Consider the following 19,548-nt stretch of genomic DNA (forward strand, 5'->3'; position numbering starts at 1 on the left):
CCAGCGCCTGCGGCCCTTGGGTGCTGTGGTCACCCCTTCCCAGCAGGGACCCCTGGGGCAGAGTCCCACCTGCAGGTGCCCTATCCCAGTGCCCAGGTGAGAGGGCCCAGCTTGGGCTCGGAGAGCACAGGTGCAGCAAGGGGACAGGTGGATGGTCACTGGTGCCAGGACAGTGGGAGACGTTTACAGGGATGGCGTGAGGCCTGGTGGGGGGGACAGGAGGCCAGAGGGGCTGGTGGAGCGTGAGCGAGGGGAGTGGGGGGGGGTGGACACGGGGCATTCACTGGGGGGCAGCCCTGGGGGGCTGGAGCAGAAGCCGTGGTCTGACTGCCACACGGACTGGTGGGAATGGGCTGGGCTGGGCTTCGGGGGGTCCATGCAGCCTTCTTCCCACGTGACAACCTGGCCCTGGGGTTCACAACTGACATTTTCTCCAGCTTAGCCCCCAGGGTCTCTGGCGACACTCACTCTGGTGGCCCACAGGTGGGGCCCTGAAACTCACCCAGTTAAGGTTCTGATGGTGCTTGCAAGCCTGGGGTGGGGGTGGGAGCCCCTTGGGGACAGCCCGGCTGTGCTGCCTCGAAAACCCCCACAGGCCTGGGGGCTCCAGCAGGACGGGGCAAACTCCGTTCTAAAGGTCCACACGCTTCCAACGAGACAAACGCACACCTGTTGTCTGCCCAACTACCTTCAGTGGCCAATTTTATTATAAAGAACTGTATCAAAATATACAAATCTGTTTAAGAACAACCAGTAAATGCAGCTTTAAGGGTCAAATAAGCATCAGCCATTTCAATGAAAGCAGCTTCCCCTGGAGCAACGGTGTGACATGAAGGGCCACATCCAGGACGACAGTCTGAATAATTTAAAGGGCGGGTGTGACTTCTGACGTGGATGCACATCATAAATCTTCATGGGACAGCGGCTGTGTTGGGCTTGCTTCTGTGACTTCTGTCAGAAAACAAACAGATCGGTCCGTAAAATCCTAGCACGAAAGGTCCTGAGGACGCGGCCACAAGGCTGGCGCTGGGGCTGTGGTAACGCGTGGACAGGCTGCCCATGGCCGTGGGGTGGCGCCAGGCTCCCTCTGGATGCAGCAGCCCCAAGCACCCCACGGCTGGGGTGTCCCGACAGCACCCCAGAGCCGCCACACCACTATGGGAGAGACGGGAGCCAGTGAGGTGCCCCCAGAACCAGCTGGGACGAGACAACAGCCTGCGTGACGTGTGGGGACATAGGGTGCGTGGCTGCGGCCCCTCTGCGGCCCTCGTTGACCGTCAGGCCCCTCGGTTCCTACAGGCCGTCTACATTAGGATTAGCTTCTCTTTATCCTGCCAGGACCCAGGGAGCTTCTGGAGCCTGAGCCAAGTCTTACTGCTTTGGGAAAACTCTCAGCCATTGTCTTTTTTAACGTGGCTTCTTTCACGTTCTCCGTGTTGTTCTAGAACTTGTATGAGATGACTGTGGGAAGAACTGTGTCCCCCCCCAAAAGACAGGCTGGCATCCTGATCCCCGGTGCCTGTGAACGTGACCCTACTTGGAAATAGGGTCCCTGCAGGTGAGCAGGTTAAGAGCAGCTCACTGGGGTGGGCCCTGACCCAATGGCTGGCGTCCCTACAAGTAGAGGGAACTTCGGACACAGGCTCCAGGGAGAAGGCCATGTGACAAACAGAGGCAGAGGCTGGAGGGACGCAGCTGCCAGCCCAGGAACGCCAAGAGTGACAGCCACCAGAGCCAGGAGAGGCAGGAAGGATGCTCCCTGACAGGCTTCAGGGGGAGGCAGCCCTGCCGACACCTTGATCTCAGACATCCAGCCCCCAGGACTGGGAGACAATGTGCCTCTGGGGTTGAAGCCGCCGGGTCTGTGGCGCTTTGTCACGGCTCCCAGGAGCCCCCGTGGAGCCGTCTGCCCCTCCTATTGCCTCCCTGCACGTCTGTCTCGGCCGGACCCGGGGGCTGCTTGGCTGGCGGCCCGTCTGCTGACTTTCCTTTGCGTCTCCCTCCCTCCATAGAAGAGGGAGCCTCCCGGGGCTTCATCCCCATACAGGACTTTATGCCTTTATGCACTTGTCTTCCAGGAACCCCAGCTCCCATCATCCCAGGGCCACTTTTTGTGTAAATTTCTTAACTTGGGGACAGGTGGCAGCGCACCCAGGCCCCGCAGCCGAAGGCAGAGGGCAGAGGGTGGCCGTGGGACGAGTGGTCACTCACCGGACCCCGCCGGCCCCGTCTGCACACAGACGTCCTCGGCCTCCTCAAAGCCCTCGGGGCACACGCAGACGAAGCTCCCGGGCGTGTTGTAGCAGTTTTCGTTCCTCCTCAGACAGGGCTTTTCCGCCAGCGAGCACTCGTCAATGTCTAAATTAAAACATTCCCCTGACTAGGTGACTTCGTTCCGCAAACATGCACGTCGGGGATCAAGGGATTCGCACGTCATGATTCACTCACACACAGAAAGCGCAGAGATGGAACCATCCCATTAGAGAAAGGAGACAGGGGAAGATTTAACAGGAGCCCCAGAGCCAGGCCGTCAGGGGCGGGAAGAAGAGACGGTCCAGGCAAACGTGAGGGCGGGAGCCTGGTGGTTCTCCAGCCGGGTTCCAGCCGGGCTTGACTATCGAGGTGGACGTCCAGCCGGAGCCCGCAGGCCCTCACTCGGCCCCCACCCCCATGGGCGCGTGAGAATCAGAGTCTGCAGCCCAGGGTCCCGTCCCCACCAGCACGCATGGCCTCTGGGAAGGTTCCCGCCCCCGAGTTGAACACAGATGTGCCCGCTGACCTGTGCACTGGCCGCTCTCTTTCGAGTAGCCAGGGAGGCACTCTTTACACTGTCCAGGACCCTTCCCCGTGCAGCCCACGCAGGTAGAATCACATTCTGGAAACAAGAGGGGAGGGAGATGACGACATGAGAGCCCTGTCCTGTGGGCAAAGCGTGACCGGAAACCACACACGAGATGGCGGAGGCTCTGCGGCCGGGAGAGCCCAGTGTCCCCATCCTGGGGGTGGCGGGGAGCAGACAGCATGTGCTTGAGGCGAAGTGTGGACTTGCTGTGATTGACCGACTGACCATTGGCACCGTGTCGCTAAGGGACCTCGGTGCAGGCTGGGCTGCGGAAGCAGCACTGACGGGGCCCCTCCATGACCTCTGTCACGTGAAGGGTGGGGGACAGCATCTTTTCTCAGACAAAACCCGCCTCCAGCTGTGACACTGCTGACTCACCAGCTAGGAGCTTGGTGCCAACGACAGCAGAGAACCTGTGATGCTTTGGGGGCGTCTCATTGAAGCTGTGTGTCCACAAACATGGGGACAGGACGGTATGGCCACGGACACGGTGATGGGGCACGGGCGGGGGGAAGGCGAGAAATCGGCACCACCTTTCAACCTTTCGGGGGGGAGGGTGGCCCTAAAATCCACATTCCCTTGAACTGACCAACTTGGAAACTCATCCAAAGAAAATAATGAAGAATGTGAAAAGCTTTACCTACAGGGGTCTTCAAAGTTTGTAACTGTGGGAAACCGTGTATGACAAATATTCAATGATACAGATTGTTGAAGAAAACTATGAAATAACAGCATGCTCCAAAAAAATTAACACGGTGTACAGAAATGTGACGTGCAAGGGCGGTCACGATACTGTTGAATGAAAAACAAACAGGTAACAAGGCGCCGCTCAGATCGACAGGCTTGCCAGGGGCCCCTCCCCAGGGAGTGGATGGTTGTCACCTTTTTTCAACTTATCTGAATTTTCTGATTCTTCTTCAGGAAACATCTATCACTTGTGTTGCTGTCTTAAATGTTTTAAGCAGGCAGAGTGTACAGGGGTCGTGCCGACAAACCACAAACACCTGGGGGGACGAGGCGGGTGGAGCCGCAGGCCGGAGGCGCTCACCCTGGCATGCGAAGGAGCCGCTGACGTTCTCGCAGTACTGCTGCTCCTCGCAGGGGGGCGGCTCTGCCGTGCATTCGTCCACATCTGGAGAGGACGGCACAGCTGTGGGCGGCAGCCGCGCCCTGACCACTGGCCAGAGGGGCCGCCGTGGGGAGACACACAGTCAGTCATCCTCGGGGGCCTCCATGTGCAGGTGGGACCAGCGGCTGACCCGGGAGTGCTTCCCCGGGGCCTCGGTGAAGCTCCAAGGTGGGGCTGGGGGGGCACCACCCTCCCCACTCAATTTGGGACGTGAGGCCCCCGACTTGCCTGCGGCTGAGCAGCTGGGAGGATGAGACCAAAACCGAGGCCCTGGCGGGAGGACGGCAGCCCGGCGGCCACCCACCCCCCGCCCCGCTGCCCTCGCCAGCACCGGGGCCTGCGCGGACTCGGGCAGGGCCGAGGTGCTGGCGGCCGGGCTGTAGGGCAGCATTCACGGGCTGCAGCTCGAGGAGAAGACACCCCGGGAACAGGCGGGGCCCCAGCTGGCCGGGCACGGTGGACAGGGAGAGCCACACGCCACGGCTAGGGCCTCCAGACTGAGGGGCCATGCAGAGTCCACCACAGTCAGAGGCTGCCCACGCCCTGCAGTGAGCACTTGCCGGCCAGAGCCCCCCACCCCACATGTGTCTCTGTTATGAAACCAGGGCCCGAGGACACACGATTGGGCCTAAGTCCCAGGCTTCCCTCCCGGGCCCTGAGCCAACAGGACCACCGGGGCCACCTGATGGCAAGGACGGGAGACAGGGGCCACCTTCCCAGCCCAGAGTCCAGGCCACAGAGGGTTCATGTGCAGCAACCAGCCCACAGGCAAGATCGCACGTGGGCAAGCCCAGCCTCCACGCTGTGACCCGTTAAAATACAGCCTGGAACGTCAGAGGCTCCTTCCCCACGAGTCAGAAGGGGGCAGAGAGCAGGAGTGGGGTGTCCTGAGGGTAGCTGGGGGCTGCGCAGACACCACGAGAGAGTGGGGGGAAGGGGTTGGGGAGGGCAGCCCGCCAGCCTCACCTACGCAGGTGTCGTCCTCCCGCGCCCAGCCCACTTCGCACTGGCCGCAGTCTCTGTTGGTAGGGCCCGTGCACGTCTTGCAGGACTCGTCACAGGCTGGAAGGCAGAGGTGGGACGGCCGTCAGTACGTGGGGATCCCGTCTCAGGAGTGAACTCGATGCAAAGGGCGTTTTGGAAATTAGGAGCTGACATTCATAGGGTGAAAACAAAAACCGCAAACCAGCAAAAAATCCCAGAGGAGCAAGATACGTTCAACAACAGAGAAACCTGCTCGTGTGATTCACAGCATCCCTGGACTTAACGAGAGAAGAGAACACACGGGGATTTCCACGCCCAGGGGTGATAAAATTCTTAGCAAACGAGGACTCCAGAGGAATTGCTCGTAACCTGGCAGAGGTAGCCTCCCAAATGCTGGAGCCCACACCCAGCTGGGTGTGTGCATGCCGCCCGCCAACACGCGTGGACGTTCTGGGCCCGGGAAAGGCCTGGGGGTAGGAATCGGAGGGGCTGGCCTCCCAGGCACCCAGCACATTCTCCACGGGGATGCCCTAGGGAGCGCAGCCTCACCGCCAGCCCTGACGGGAGAATTCAACACAACTGCTGACGCCCAAAAGGTCTTCCTGTACATCAGTGACAACCAACGAGAAAACACATCGAGACAAGGTGCCACTCGTGGCTTCCTCCCTGGATTTACACATCTACACCCCGTCAGAGGACGCCATCCTGGGCTGACGCAGGCTCATGAGCAGGGCATGGGCCTCCCCAACCAGAAGGGAGAAGCGTGCCCATCACAGCTGGGAAGGCTCCATCCGTGCAACCCCACGGGCCCATCTCAGAACTCACGGGGGTGCCCAGAACAACAGCCAGGGCACCTTTGAAGACCCAGGTGGGAGAGCCCACGTTACCCGACACCAGGGTGACCAAGACGGCGTGTCCTCTACACGGGGACCTGGGGCCAGGAGGTCACACTGCGTGGCCTCCGCTGTCCTGGTTCTCACCTGGGCCACCTCCCCACCCTGCTGGTGCCCTGACATGGCCAGACTCGGCCCTGCCTCTGCTCATTCCGAGACCCTAAGCCTGAATGACAGCGGGGACACCAGCCTCTGATCCCCGAGTTGCGCCCAAGGACACCCGAGCCTCCTGCTGGGACAGCCGCGGGGAGAGCAAGCTCGGGCCAGACACTCCAGGTGCAGGTCCGGGGCCCCGGGACCAGCGCGGATGTCACGGAGCTGGACGTGCCACACTGTCCACCCTCCGAGCCCTTCTCCAGAAGGACATCAGGGGTAAGCAACTCACACTTCCTTCTTGGGGCTTGTTTGGGGACAGGAAGCGAGACCATCCCCGGCTGCTGGTCCTGTCATGTCCCTTCTTACATCGTACAAGGGCCCACGCCTTCCCCCTCAGCTCCCAGAAGCCTGGGTCAGCGGTCACCGGGTCCCCCTCCCGTCTACACAGGCAGCTCCGGGTACCTGAGCAGATGCTGTGCGTCTCGTTCCTCAGTGAGTTGAAGTAGCCGTCCATGCAGTCGGCGCACAGCGGTCCCCGGTACCCCAGGTGGCACTGGCATGACCCGTCGCCCTGTCTGCTGCCGTCTCCGCTGCAGTGGCCGTTCCCACTGCAGGGCCGCTCGGACCCACCCTGGCACGCTGCGGGGACCCGAGCCCGCTCAGAGCGCACCCCGTGACACATTCCTAAAAACAGCTCTCTGCGTCTCGCTGAAACCCCAGCCCTGCTTCACCCCTTCTGTCTGGGAACATAGGAGCCCCACACTGGCGAGGTGTCTGGAGGAGGTGTCGGCTTGCCTCACCCAGGAAACGGGGCCAAGGATGGGACAGTGAGGACCCGCGCTGTGACGCCACACCAGCGGGACAGGCAGGGGCAGCCTCGGCCAGAGTGGGGCCTGAGCGCCAGGATCGTGCCCTTTGCCCAGTTGATCCACATGAACATTTTGGTGACACCTAGGCGGCAGCCATGGCTTCACTCAGTCTCTTCAACCCCGGAGGCTGGACGCCCCTGGCCCCGGCCTCTCACATGGGCTTCGCTGCTTATGGGCCACCTCCCCACACCCAGAGGGCAACACCCAGGTGGGCGACCAGGGGGTCTGTGGAGCCCTGAATTAGGAGCATACTTGGGACCAGATACCCAGGGGCGAAGATCCCTGCAGCTGGGAGGAGGCTGCACAGGGCCCACGTTCCCACCCGAGCTCCTGCCCAGCCGGGAATCACGACAGGGTTAACCGGAACCACACAGGACGCTCACGAGTCCCCGCAGAAAACTTACCCAGGCAGTCTGGCCCGTAAGTTCCCGGAGCACAACAAACTTTCAGTGTTTTCACACAAAACCATTCAAATAAGTCAGGATACTTCTTCTTCCTGAGGATTTTTTAAAAGTGTTCAATAAATCTCACGCGGCAGATTTCCTCAAGACAAAAACACAGTTGAACATGTAACGTGCTTCTGAGTATCGTGGGATCTGGGAGACGAGAGTCTGGGTGCCAAAAGACTCTTGCAGCTGACACCCTCGTCTGGATGGTCACACTTTGGTGATAAAGGATGGGAACACGGGTACGGAAGAAAACAGGTGTGTGGAAACCCCTACGATTTTTGTAGCTTGTTAAACCTGACATCACTTCAAAAGCCAGGAGTCGCTGGCACTGGTCCCCAGGGACGCAGGCACTCACAGCCGCAGCCACCAGGTTTCCAGGAGCCCCTCGTGCTCCTCCAGCAGCTGGTTGCACTCGAAGTCGCTGGTTCCACACAGGCCCTCCATGATCTCCAGCAGGCGGACCTCGCTGAAACACAAGGCCGTCAGCACGGCGAGGCCGGGGCAAGGGGCACCTCAGTGGTCAGCGTCCATTCCCCAGGGATGTCCCGAGGCCCCACCTGCTGCCAAGCCACGACTACAGTGGCACTTCAGTGAAAAAAGGCCCTCAGCAAACACCCAACTGGGGCCGGGGGTAGTCAGTGCCAGGCAGAGAACTAACCGTGGAGGGTGGGGCTGGTCAGGGAGGCCTGTCCGTCCTCACGGTGGGACTTTGGGTGTGGGGTGTGCCAGGGGAAGCCCTGCAATGGGGCCGGAGGAGGCCGGAGCTCGGTGGTGGGGAGGGCAGGAGGGATTTACTCCACCTATGTTTTTAAGAAACCACCGTGTCTGCCGAGTGGAGGGCGAATGGGACAAGTGTGCAAGCCAAAAGGCCAGCCAAGAGCCAGTGCACCAGCCCCAGGCAAGGACAGGTGACAAGCCCCAAGAGACGCTCTGTGTCTGTCAACGCCGCTCTGTGTCCGTCAACACTTCCAGGAACACGTCAGGCACCAAAGGCAGGCGCTGGGCCAGTAACAGCAGGGCGCCCACCTGAATTCATACTTGGACAGCGTCTTTTCCTCCCAAGCCGTGTTTCCACCCCCAAAGTTCTTCTTTGCTGTGTCCACCATTCCCTGCGGGGAGACGGCCGCACAGGGCTCAGCACTGCTGCCTCACCCCGTCCATGGTGAGGTGACCGGTCTATGGTGGAATGACCCCAGATCCATGGTGGGATGACCCCGTCCTTGGTGGGGCAACCCTGGGTCCCTGGTGTGGTGACCACAGTTCACGGAGGGGGTAACCCCAGTAGACGGCGGGACAACCCTAGTCCATGGTGGGGTGACCCTGGTCCATGGCGGGGCGACCCCGGCCAGACCCCTGGCCTCGTGTCCCCGCGGGGTGATCGGCCCACCTGGTTGAACTTGTCTACCAGCTCCCGGCATCGCTTGCAGGGCGTCGGCTTCTTGGTGGCCTCGCCGGGCGACAGCAGCATCAGAAGCAGCAGCCCCAGCACGGCCAGGGCCGGCGGGCGCATGGCGGGCCGACGTGGATAGCGCTGCGGAACGCGGCCGCACGGGTACTGGCCGAGGTCCAGGGGGAACCGGCCGAGCGCTCCGGCCTCCGGCCGCCCACCGGCTCCGAAGCGGCGACCGTTCCCGGGGCTACTTGACGGCGCCGGCCGGGGCCCCGCCCCGCGCCAGTCCTCGCATCGCTATTGGTCGGCTGGGCTCGCCCCGTCCCCATGTGGCCCAATCCAGGCTCGCCACGAGAGGCGACCAATAGGAAGGCCCCGGGTCAGCGTCCAGCCGGGAGGGTTGGACACAGTGGGCGTGGAGATCCGAGCCCGCCCCTCGCGCCGGCCTCTCGCCTGCACCGCCCGCGGAGGCCATCTTTACTCCGGGCAGAGAGGGCGCCCGCCGCGACGGCAGCCGGGGTTTAGTGGCCATGTTAGGTTCGGGCAAGGGCGTCGCCTCTATTCTCGGTTTCCGCCGCCCGACTTCCGGCTGAGGGCAACCCAGGCGGACCCGCTTCGAGGGACCGCGCCGTGGGCTGGCGAGGTCAGCGCGCGCGGCTGGGGCTCTCGGGACGGGCTGCGGGGACCCCGGGCCGGCGCTGTCGCGGTGCTCCTTGGGCCTCACCGTGCGTGTCCACGCGGGACGACCGCTGGGCTCCTCACCTGGGGGCAGTCTCCTCACCTAGGGTTGGGGCTCCGCGCCTGGGGCCTGATGAGTGTGTTTCTGGGGTTCCAGACATCTGCATATCCCCACGTGCCCGAGGCAATTGGCACTGGAACCCGTGGTTTAAGTTAGGAAGAACGAAGGTGGGCATTACGTGGTTTCTGGTAGGACAGAACTGCCAGAAGGAAGCAGTACAAATGATAAGAGTTTTCTCTGGCCGAATTTGTACTTGTTTCCTTTTGTTTCCAGCCAGGGATTAATAACGTGAACATCTGACTTGACCAGTTTCAGTAGAGACCTTAGAATCCGAATAGACGGGGACAAGAAGGCCTTTGCACCTAATCTGAGGGGTCACCATCCTATAAACGACATGTTTTAAAGTCGTGGCCTGTTTTAGCCTGTGGGTACCTCAGATTAACCACCCGAACAGCTGCAAGCAGGTGTGGACCAGTGCAGGTGCGTCTGCTCACCGTCTCGGGCCCGGTGGGCGGGTTGACCATGGTTTCTGTACTTGCTTATGTCCTATTTGTCTCCTCGTGGTCCCGGGTGGGCATGCAGGGTGCCGGTAGCGCCTTCCAAAATAAGCTGCTTTGCCAGTTGGTTTCTGCCCTTGGTTATCAGCACAGAGCACACTCTTATCTGGGTGAGAAGCTCCTGGGGCCCGGAGCGGAGTTTGGCAGGTACCTTTTCACCCCACAGCTCGTGAAATAAGAGAGTCTAGATCTTTCCACAGGGGAACCTCCTCTGGGCAGAGGTGTGGAGTGGGGTGTGCAGGGACTGGCCTGGGACAGCTGTGAGCCCGAGCGAGGTTCCTGCCACGGAGCGCCTGCGCAGCTGCTCCAACCGCCTGGCCTTAGAGATGCTTCCTAGTTCTTTAGACTCTTTTCCCCCTCGAACAGTAAGAGGAACAGAGAGTAGTATATGAACGTTCCGTGGTCTCTTCGGCTTCACTGGAAATTAAAGCGTTAACGTTTCTTTAATGAAAATGTAAACTGGTGTGATGAGATCCACGCTTAGTTTTTATGAATTTCTTCTTCAAGTAGTTTGTTGAGCACCTGCTATGCGCCAGGCTGTGCTGATACAGCAGTGAATCAGCCCTGCCCTCAGGCTGTGAGCCCAGCAGGGGAGACAGATGCCCCCTGTGATGACCAGAGTCCATCCTTGCTGAGGTTACAGTGGGCAGCGGGGGACAAAAAAAAGCCCGCCCTTACATTTGGTAAGGGAAAAGTTCGGTTACTTCCCCGGGAACTGCATGTTATTTTGGTAATTCTTAATTATTAGAGCCCTTTGACACCCTTACTTCCCTCACCTCACCACCACCACCATATCAAACAGGATTCCTGTTCCCCCTCAGTTGTTGATTCCCCACTTGCTATCCTAGGAGAGTACAGACTTCATACCTCTCCCTCGAACCAAAAAGTAGTTTTAACAAACAGTAAGCACCATGGTTCTCTCCTTTCACTTCTTGCCCTTCTGGTTTTGATCAAATAAAAGCAAACCTGTTTTCAGACAAGCCAGAAACAGGAAGAGTTTGCCGTCTTCCTTCCCTCGCCAGATTGAAAGATGGAGGTCTTCCATGAGTAGGAACTGCCCCAGACACTTCCGTGGTTTTCTCAGGAAGCTTCGTGCCATGGGGTACCCCCCAAAGTCCTGTTGGTGTTTGGGTGGTCCATTGCAGGCACATCTGTCTGCATTCCCACCCCCCAGGAACACACTCTTGCTTTCTGCCATCCACGTGTTTGTGCTCACGACCAGCGTGGTGCTCCCCAGGGCTCTAGGAGGCTCGGGGGGTGAAGTTTAGAACACAGCGGGGGGGTGTCCGCGGCTCTGTCTCACCATCCTTGGGGTGCAGGGCTTCGCTGGCGCCCCGAGCCCTGCACCTCACCTCCTGTCCTCTCGTGGCTGTCCCTCTGCAGTTCTCCAGGCGCACCCCTCCCGCCCTCCTACTTCACAGCTTCCCGGCCCATCTCCCTTGGCCAGTACCGTGCGGGCCGAGCCCAGTTTGTTCCTAACTCTCCGGCCAGATTTCAGCTTCTCGAGCACAGGGGTCGTCCTGCTGCCCTCCAGCGTTGGGCTGGCCCAGGGCCCGGCTGCACAGTGGACTAAACTCGGGTTCTGCAACTCACGTCTTTCTTCCTGGAAAAGTATTCACACAGCTTAAAGCGTAAGAAGACTGGTTAGAGTACGAAAGCTTCTCTAGCATGATTTTTCTTTCAACGTTCTATTTTGATGTGTTTTCAGATTACAGAAACTGCAGCAGTTCAAAGGATTCCCTTTGTGTTTGGTACCCTTCAAACACATTTCCCAGGTGTTAACTCGAGCGTGAGTTTTGAAGCTAGGGGACCTGCGTCTCCATTCTCTCAAAACGATTCGAGTGGCGGTGCCGACGGTGGATGAAGGTCCGTGAGGCTGACGTGCAGAATGGCCGGGAAGAGGCCGTCGGGCCTGGGCAAGCAGCGCCGGCTCCTGGGGCTGCTGGTGGCGGTAGCCACCGTCCACCTGGTTGCCTGCCCCTACACCAAAGTGGAGGAGAGCTTCAACCTGCAGGCCGTGCACGACCTGCTCTACCACCGGCTGGACGTGGAGAAGGTGAGTTCCCGCCCAAGCCGTGCATTGACCCCCACTTCCTGGGGCTCTGCTGACCTGCCCTTCTCCCTGCAGTTTGACCATCTCGAGTTCCCTGGCGTGGTCCCCAGGACGTTCCTCGGGCCGCTGGTGATCGCAGCACTCTCCAGCCCCGCCGTTTACGTCCTTTCACTCCTGGAAACGTCTAAGTTCTATTCTCAGCTAGTAGGTAAGGGGGTCTTCAAACGGGGATGGGGTGGAGAACTGCAGTGTTGTCAGAGGGTCTCAGTCACCCAGGTTGAGGGTCCCACGTGCAGGAGGGTCCACCTGTTGGAATCTCGGCCACTCGGCAGAGGGACTCAGAGCGGGGACAGCGTCAGCCTCGCTGGGCTGTGCCCTCGTGACTGCAGTGGGGGCCGAGCCCCGTCCCCCGGGCAGAGGCAGCACGTTTCCCAGCTGAGTCAAACACATCTCACGGCCGGTTGGTCCGGCCTGTATGGAGAGCTTTACCAATTGCACATTCCTGGGGAAGAAGCAGTTCTGCTTCTTGAAAGGGCAGATGAGGAAACGGAAATCCACCCTCGCTCTAGGCTGTTGTGGTCACATAGCGGGGGCCAGGAAGCCTTGGACGGGAGAGTTGGGGGCCACGTCTGAGCATCAGGTCCTTGGTAAACGTGGCCCTGGAGGCACCGGCCAGGTGGCGGGGCCACTGGGGTCAGTGCCAGGCTGTCGTCCTGATGCTCCTGCCCTGCCCAGCGGCTGAGTGCTGCAGGCCCCTGCCTCGGGGCCACCAGACACAGTGCAGCTTCAGGATCGGGGGGGCCAGGGTCTAGGCTGTCCGTCTTCCACGGCCAGCCCATTTTTTTGACAGTTTCAAAAATGTTTAATAAACGATGTGACAGGACACAAAATGTGGCCCCGCCACACTCAAAAGAATTCAGCTAATAGCGAGTGAAACTCAAAATGAACAAATTCACCTGATGCTAGTTTCAGTGAAAAATATACTGTCACTTTATTTATTTATTTATTTTGCGGTGCGCGGGCCTCTCACTGTTGTGGCCCCTCCCGTTGCGGAGCACAGGCTCCAGACGCGCAGGCTCAGCAGCCATGGCTCACGGGCCCAGCTGCTCCGTGCCATGTGGGATCCTCCCGGACCGGGGCACGAACCCGTGTCCCCTGCATTGGCAGGCGGACTCTCAGCCACTGCGCCACCAGGGAAGCCCTACTGTCACTTTAAATTAATGTATTTTAGTTTCATTCATTTTATGTGTCTATTTTTTTTTAATTGAAGTGTAGTTGGTTTACAATATGGCATTGTATCATGTACAGCAAAGTGATTCAGTTATATATATATTTTTCAGATTCTTTTCATTATAGGTTATTATAAGATACTGAATATAGTTCCGTATGTTATACAGTGTATCTCTCTTGATTATCTATTTTATATCCAGTAGTGTGTATCTGTTGATCCCAAACTCCTAATTTATCCCTCTCCTCCTTCCTCTTTGGTAGCCATAAGTTTATTCTCTGTCTCTGTGAGTCTGCTTCTGTTTTGTATGTAGATGCATTTGTGCCACATTTTAGATTCCACACATAAGTGATACCATATGATATTTGTCCTTCTCTGTCTGACTGACTTTGCTTAGTTCGATCGCCTCTAGGTTCCTCCACGTTGCCGCAGTGGCGCAGTTTCCTCCGCTGTGGCTGAGCACTCTTCTGCTGTGTACACCCAGCCCGTTTTTAGTACCGAAGGCAGCTCCCCTCCCTCAGGGCCCTTTCGAGACCCCGTGGTCACTAAGGGCCCTGCCCCGCCGCTGTCGCACACACGGCGCCCTCTCTGTTCAGTCAGGGCCGTCCTGGGACTCGGCGTGATCTTTGGACTCTGGACTCTACAAAAAGAAGTGAGGCGGCAGTTCGGGGCCACGGTGGCCGCCCTGTTCTGCTGCGTGACGGCCTCGCAGTTCCACCTGATGTTCTACTGCACGCGGACGCTCCCCAACGTGCTGGCCCTGCCCGTGGGTAAGTAGCCACCCGGCCGGCCTGCCCGGGGGTCCCTCTGAGGTGTCTGCCCGTCGAAAGCCGCTCCCCACCAGGCGTCTCAGAAACCCTGCGAGGGGAGCAGGGCCGTGTCCTCGGTGCTGGACTGAGGCCCGGCTTCCAGGGCTCAGCTTCTCTTGAGCAGGACCGGAGCTGGAGCTGGTCCGCAGAGCTGGGCGGAGAGCAAGCCACGTGCAGGGCCGGTGGGGACGCTCCTGGAGCCTCGGGAGGCCGAGTGCGGGGAGCAGGGACCTTGGCGGGACCGGGCGGGAGAGGCAGCCGGCAGGAGAGAGGAGGAGGCGGCCGAGGTTGGCGCTGGACGTGCGAGCGCGAGGCTGCGGAGGAGGCGGGAAGCCACGTGGACGCCGGCATCTGGGGCCGTCTGGCCTGCGGAAGTGGCTCGGGCTATGTCACAGCGCAGGACGCGGGCTGGGCAATGGGGGTTGTCACGGTGCAGCCTCAGGCCCGTGTTGGCGGGTCTGGTTCTGAGAGGTGCTGGCTGGCTTCTGGAGGGTTCCGTGTGGCTTTCCTGAGGAAGGAGTAAGTGGCCTGCCTCTTGGCCTGTGCCTTGCAGTCCTGCCAGCCCTCGCAGCCTGGCTGCAGCAGAGGTGGACGCGCTTCATCCAGCTCTCGGCCTTCGCCGTCCTGGTCTTCAGAGCTGAGCTGAGCCTGCTCCTGGGCCTGGCGCTGCTGCTGCCGCTCTGCCTGCGGAAGGTCTCGGTGGCCCGGGCCCTGCGCTGCGCCGTGCCGGCTGGGGTCCTCTGCTTAGGTGAGTCAGGTCACCGTGGCCATGCTGTCTGGAGCCTGTGCTTTCTTTGTCTTGTTCTATGGAGACGAAACTCGGGAGGTTTTCTTATTTTTGTTTTTCGTTAAATGAAATTACCTTCACCTTCAGTGGTGTTAAAACGTCTCGGTGCAGGTCCCTGGCTGTTCTGCCCAAGGGTCCCCCACCCTCTGCTGCCCGGGGCCTCCACCAGGGGCTCTTCTCCTCATGTGTCTCAGCCAGGCTGGGCGGCCATGAGGGACCTGCGTGAAGAGGCTCGTTTGGGGGTAGGTCCCGACGCCTCAGCTCCTTTACGTGAAGCTGCTGGTGGCTCCTGGTTTCTGTGCTGACGGGGCTGCGTCTCAGGAACATCTACCTGTGACCAGGACTCCGCGGCTGCCGTTCAGCCAGCCGCGTCGAGATCCAAGCTTCCCAGGCGGCCGTGTTCCTTCCTGAGGTCTTCTTTTCTTAGGACTGACGGTGGCCGTGGACTCCTATTTTTGGCGCTCCCTCGTGTGGCCAGAAGGAAAGGTGCTCTGGTACAACACCGTCCTGAACAAAAGTTCCAACTGGGGCGTATCCTTCCGGTGTCTGCACAGTGGCCCACGGGGCAGGGCTGCGCGATGTGCCACTCTCCTCTTGTGTCCGCACATGATGGAGCATGGCGGCTGCTGCAGCGCCAGCACTGGCGCCTTCTTCCCCGCAGTCTGGGCCTCCCCTGGTCCAGTGGCCGCCACCCGGTGTCTGTAGCCGAGGCGTCTCCTTTGTCCTCGTGATAGTCTGCTTTCTTTCCACATTTTATCCTGGGGTTAAACACACGCAGATAGAATACTGAGCCCCAAGTGTGCCCATCACCCTGGGACAATCTGTTTTTACAGTGAAAAATGGAGGGAAAAGTTAAAGAACTCTGCGCAGCCCCCTCGCCATCCGCGGCCTGGCTCTGGCACCAACACCCGAGTCCCAGCCTCTGTCCGCGTGTGAAGCGGTCACGCCGTGGCCCGAGGTGCGGGGGTCCCGGGTGTTGCCGGCAGGGGCGCCGTCAGGGCTGTGTCTCCCGCACGCTCCTGGCTCCCGCCTGAGCTTGGCCCGAGGACAGGCGGCTGTGGCTGGCGCGTGGCCTCCTTAACCCTCCTGCCGCAGACCTCACCGCTGCTCTGGTACTTCTACTCGGCCCTGCCTCGCGGCCTGGGCTGCAGCCTGCTCTTTGTGCCCCTGGGCGCCGTGGACAGAAGGGCCCTGGCGCTGCTCGTGCCGGCGCTGGGCTTCGTGGCTCTGTACTCGCTTCTCCCGCACAAGGAGCTGCGATTCATCATCTATGCCTTCCCCCTGCTCAATGTCGTGGCCGCCAGGGGCTGCGCCCGTGTGTGAGTGCCACCACCGAGACGCTGCTGCCTGGGCTCCCCTGGGGGCGGTTTACTGGTTCACAAAGGGGAAGATGCTTAGGGTAAACCAACGCGTTTAACTGGGCGGCTGGCCAGGCTTTGGTCAAGGGTCCAGCCCGAGTCTACAGGGCCTGCAACTGGCCTGTAAAGGACAGATGGTGAGTGCCTCGCTCCGTGGGCTTCGCGGTCCTGCCTGCGCATTGTGACAGCGGCCTTATCCCGTCCGCTTCACCTACACGCAGGCAGCATGGTGTTTGGCCCGGAGGCTGCGCTCTGACCCAAGTAATGACATGGGATGCTTGAAATTGTAATATAAGTTTTAAATTGGCATCTGGGTGGAATTTCAGAGAGACAGTGTCGTGTCTTCCTGCTTGGAGATGACTCTCGCTCAGCGACAGCGGGTGGCGGGTTTCGGCCCCTAACGATGCTTTCTGCTCTGCTGCTGCCGTTGCCTTTCCACGAGGTGCGCTGTTCTTTTACAGGCTCAACAATTACAAGAAGTCCTGGCTGTATAAAGTGGGGTCCTTCCTCGTGATAGGACACCTCGTGGTGAACGCCACATACTCGGCCACAGGCTTGTACGTGTCCCACTTCAACTACCCTGGCGGCGTGGCGATGCAGAGGCTGCATGAACTGGTGCCCTCCCGCACAGGTAGGCGCTTGGCCCTCCACTACCGGCTGCGGCTCTGGCCAGAGGTGCCGGATTCGCAGCGCTAACCGAGCAGACGCGGTTTCCACAGATGTCGTTGTGCACATCGATGTGGCCGCTGCCCAGACAGGTGTGTCCCGGTTTTTGGAAGTCAACAGTGCCTGGAGGTACGTCCTCGTCTCGTGCACGGGCTCCCGGGGCCGCCACAGACCCCACGGTGCACAGCCTTGCTCTCGTTTGCAGGTACGAGAAGAGAGAGGATGTGCAGCCTGGCTCCGAGCACATGCTGGCCTACACGCACCTCCTCGTGGAGGCTGCCCCCGGGCAGCTGGCCCCCTACCGGGACACGCACCGGGTGCTGGCCAGCGTCCCAGGCACAACCGGGCTGAGCCTGAACCTGAGCAGGCTGCCCCCCTTTGACATGAACCTGCAGACCAAGCTGGTGCTTCTGGAGAGACTTCTCGGGCCTTCCTGAGGAGGAGGAGCCAGAGGCCCTCCAGGACATTGGTATTCCGACAGACGGGCCGAGACGGGAAACGCGCAGAGGACCACGGGTGTGCCCTCACGGGGGCGCGTCCACAGCCACAGCCGGGGCATCCACGTCCATGCTGCCCACTGCTTGTGAGAACGAGGGGCCTGGCACCCCTGCCAGGGTGACGGTGGGTGGGATGCTGTTTACTGTCCAGACCGAGTGCTGCTCACGGCAGCAGCATGTGGATCTTGCTTGCGGAGCTGCTTTTGGGCAGCGGGCTGTGGCCTCTCGGCCCCTGAAAGGTTGTCCCCTTGGGGCAGCGTCACCACAGAAACTCAGCACGTGCTGGACTTGTCCCCACCAGCACCCAGCCCTCGGGGCGGGGCCTCCTTTGTGGTCACAGGCAGCCGTTTCCATTTCAGATGAGGCTTTAGGAGATAAACGCGTTCAAAAAGAGTGAGAATCAAATTGTAAATGTCTTCTTATTGTTGATCTCAGGTGATGCTTCCAGAGACTGCTTCCACCTGGGTTTTGTTTAAGTGATGTGGGCACTTTCCCCCTTTGCTGAACAGTGTTTACTGAGTTCCTGACACGTGTCTGACTTCACCAGGCACTGAAGACGATGCAGGGAACTGAGTGTGCTTTGCCCACGTGCACACACACTGTGCACATGCACGCACATGCTACACACGTGTGCGTAGAGACAGGCAGTCTTTCCTGAGCCATTCCAGAGGGAGTTGCCTGCACCTGGCCTCCGGCCCAAGTGCCTCGGTGCCTTGGAAGGAGGTGGCGCTTCCTGAACTTTAGTTACTGTTCTTTCCACCGAAGCTGACAAGCAGTCTGTGCGGGCCCCTCCCCAAACCTCCCCGACACAGCGCCCACTGGTGATTCCTGCTGCGGCCGCCCGCCGCTCAGCAGGCTCCCACCTTCCCCCGTTGCCTGTTTCTCATGAGCGTTTGTAGCGTATCTGTCATCGGCAGTTCTCAGTGTTCAGACGTGGCCCCCGGTCATCAGCCTGCACGTGTGGACTGCTGCCGGATCTCGATGGGCCGTGAGCCGCCCTGTTAGTTGCCTTGGTATTCAAACTGCAGATTCACCCGGGGGGCCTGTCAAGCTGTGCTGTCCCGGCTGCGTGCCTGTCGTTAAGGTTTCGAGCACTTCCCTGCTTCCTGGCACAGGGGTCCCACCCAGGCTCCTCAGGCCTCTCTTGTCTCCACCCTGGAGCCGGCTGTTGGGAGGCCGGGCTCCCTCTGGCAGCGGCTGGTTTCAGAGACCGATATCTGGGTGCACAGTTGCTCATTGCTATCAGGATGCCCGTGTTTCTAGGCCCTTTGGAGAGAGGGAGGACAGGCGTGCCTGCACGTGGGCACATGCTTATGCACGTGCACAGGTGTGAGAGGTCACAGCGCCATGCTGACACCTCCAGTTCCACCCTATCTCTGTGGGCGTCTGTTTGCCTCCCTCATTCCACGTCTGCATGTCCTGTCCCCGCAGTGAGAATCCTGACCCCGACAACATCAACGTACGTTTGACCCGTGTCAAGGGACACCGACCCCCATGCAGTCGGAAATCCGCATATAACCTTTGACCCCCCCCAGGCTTAATTACTAATAGCTCCTGTTGAGTGGAAGATTTACCCATAACATGAACGCTGGATGACACATATCTTTTTTTTTTTTTTTTTTGCGGTACGCAGGCCTCTCACTCCTGTGGCCTCTCCCGTTGCGGAGCACAGGCTCCGGACGCGCAGGCTCAGCATCCATGGCTCATGGACCCAGCCGCTCTGCGGCATGTGGGATCCTCCCGGACCGGGGCACAAACCCGTGTCCCCTGCATCGGCAGGTGGACTCTCAACCACTGCTCCACCAGGGAAGCCCATGACACATATCTTGTATGTTACATGTCAGATACTGTATTCTTTCAATTATGTAAGCTACAGAAAAGAAAATGTTAATTAAGAAAATCATAGGGGAACTTCCCTGGTGGTCCAGTGGTTAAGACTTTGCCTTCCAGTGCAGGGGGTGTGGGTTTGATCCCTGGTTGGGGAGCTGAGATCCCGCATGCCTCGCAGCCAAAAAACCAAAAACATAAAACAAGCAATATTGTAACAAATTCAGTAAAAAAACTTAAAAAAATCATAGGGAATTCCCTGGCGGTCCAGTGGTTAGGACTCTGTGCTTCCACTGCTGGGGGCCTGGGTTTGATCCCTGTCCAGGTAACTAAGATCCTGCAACCTGTGCGGTGGGCCAAAAAAAAAAAAAAAAG

General features: G+C 59.7%; 2 protein-coding genes across 11 annotated transcripts; one reads left to right on the plus strand and one right to left on the minus strand.

The window, feature by feature from the left end:
- Positions 1-659: 659 nt before the first annotated feature.
- CRELD2 (cysteine rich with EGF like domains 2) lies at positions 660-8,908 on the minus strand. Of its 5 annotated transcripts, none has more exons than XR_014017124.1 (10): positions 8,650-8,908; positions 8,289-8,371; positions 7,618-7,728; positions 7,218-7,309; positions 6,407-6,583; positions 4,938-5,033; positions 3,847-3,974; positions 2,780-2,875; positions 2,212-2,358; positions 660-951 (listed from the first exon to the last, which is right to left on the minus strand). XR_014017124.1 is itself a non-coding variant. In XM_081250018.1 (10 exons), the coding sequence occupies exons 1-10, from the start codon at positions 8,770-8,772 to the stop codon at positions 902-904; spliced, it is 1,059 nt and encodes a 352-aa protein (XP_081106144.1). In that variant the 5' UTR covers positions 8,773-8,908; the 3' UTR covers positions 661-901. The 5 variants fall into 5 exon arrangements, 3 of the variants coding, with proteins under 3 accessions (XP_081106146.1, XP_081106144.1, XP_081106145.1); XM_081250018.1 differs by having other exon boundaries at positions 661-951; positions 3,891-3,974; XM_081250020.1 differs by lacking the exon at positions 6,407-6,583 and having other exon boundaries at positions 3,891-3,974.
- A 317-nt stretch (positions 8,909-9,225) lies between these two features.
- Positions 9,226-17,769, plus strand: ALG12 (ALG12 alpha-1,6-mannosyltransferase). 6 transcript variants are annotated; one of them, XM_081247825.1, is made up of 10 exons: positions 9,226-9,295; positions 11,657-12,004; positions 12,077-12,209; positions 13,826-13,999; positions 14,592-14,786; positions 15,253-15,356; positions 15,921-16,144; positions 16,645-16,814; positions 16,903-16,978; positions 17,055-17,768. In XM_081247825.1, the coding sequence occupies exons 2-10, from the start codon at positions 11,837-11,839 to the stop codon at positions 17,284-17,286; spliced, it is 1,476 nt and encodes a 491-aa protein (XP_081103951.1). In that variant the 5' UTR covers positions 9,226-9,295; positions 11,657-11,836; the 3' UTR covers positions 17,287-17,768. The 6 variants fall into 6 exon arrangements, with proteins under 6 accessions (XP_081103951.1, XP_081103956.1, XP_081103954.1 ...); XM_081247828.1 differs by having other exon boundaries at positions 9,241-9,295; positions 11,664-12,004; XM_081247827.1 differs by lacking the exon at positions 9,226-9,295 and adding an exon at positions 9,342-9,558.
- Positions 17,770-19,548: the final 1,779 nt, after the last annotated feature.

This window comes from Mesoplodon bidens (assembly GCF_964165515.1).
Source record: "Mesoplodon bidens genome assembly, chromosome: 11".
NCBI classification, from domain to species: domain Eukaryota; kingdom Metazoa; phylum Chordata; class Mammalia; order Artiodactyla; family Ziphiidae; genus Mesoplodon; species Mesoplodon bidens.

What these genes read in the sequence shown, in the direction of transcription:
- CRELD2 (XM_081250018.1), bottom strand. Translation starts at nt 8,772, where the DNA reads ATGCGCCCGCCGGCCCTGGCCGTGCTGGGGCTGCTGCTTCTGATGCTG. An exon ending in GAAACCTGGTGGCTGCGGCT is followed by an intron (nt 7,310 to 7,617) that starts GTGAGTGCCTGC and finishes AAAAATCCTCAG; the next exon opens with GAAGAAGAAGTATCCTGACT. An exon ending in CGGCTCCTTCGCATGCCAGG is followed by an intron (nt 2,876 to 3,890) that starts GTGAGCGCCTCC and finishes TCTTGTTTCCAG; the next exon opens with AATGTGATTCTACCTGCGTG.
- ALG12 (XM_081247825.1), top strand. Translation starts at nt 11,837, where the DNA reads ATGGCCGGGAAGAGGCCGTCGGGCCTGGGCAAGCAGCGCCGGCTCCTG. An exon ending in ACCGGCTGGACGTGGAGAAG is followed by an intron (nt 12,005 to 12,076) that starts GTGAGTTCCCGC and finishes TTCTCCCTGCAG; the next exon opens with TTTGACCATCTCGAGTTCCC. An exon ending in CGTGCTGGCCCTGCCCGTGG is followed by an intron (nt 14,000 to 14,591) that starts GTAAGTAGCCAC and finishes TGTGCCTTGCAG; the next exon opens with TCCTGCCAGCCCTCGCAGCC.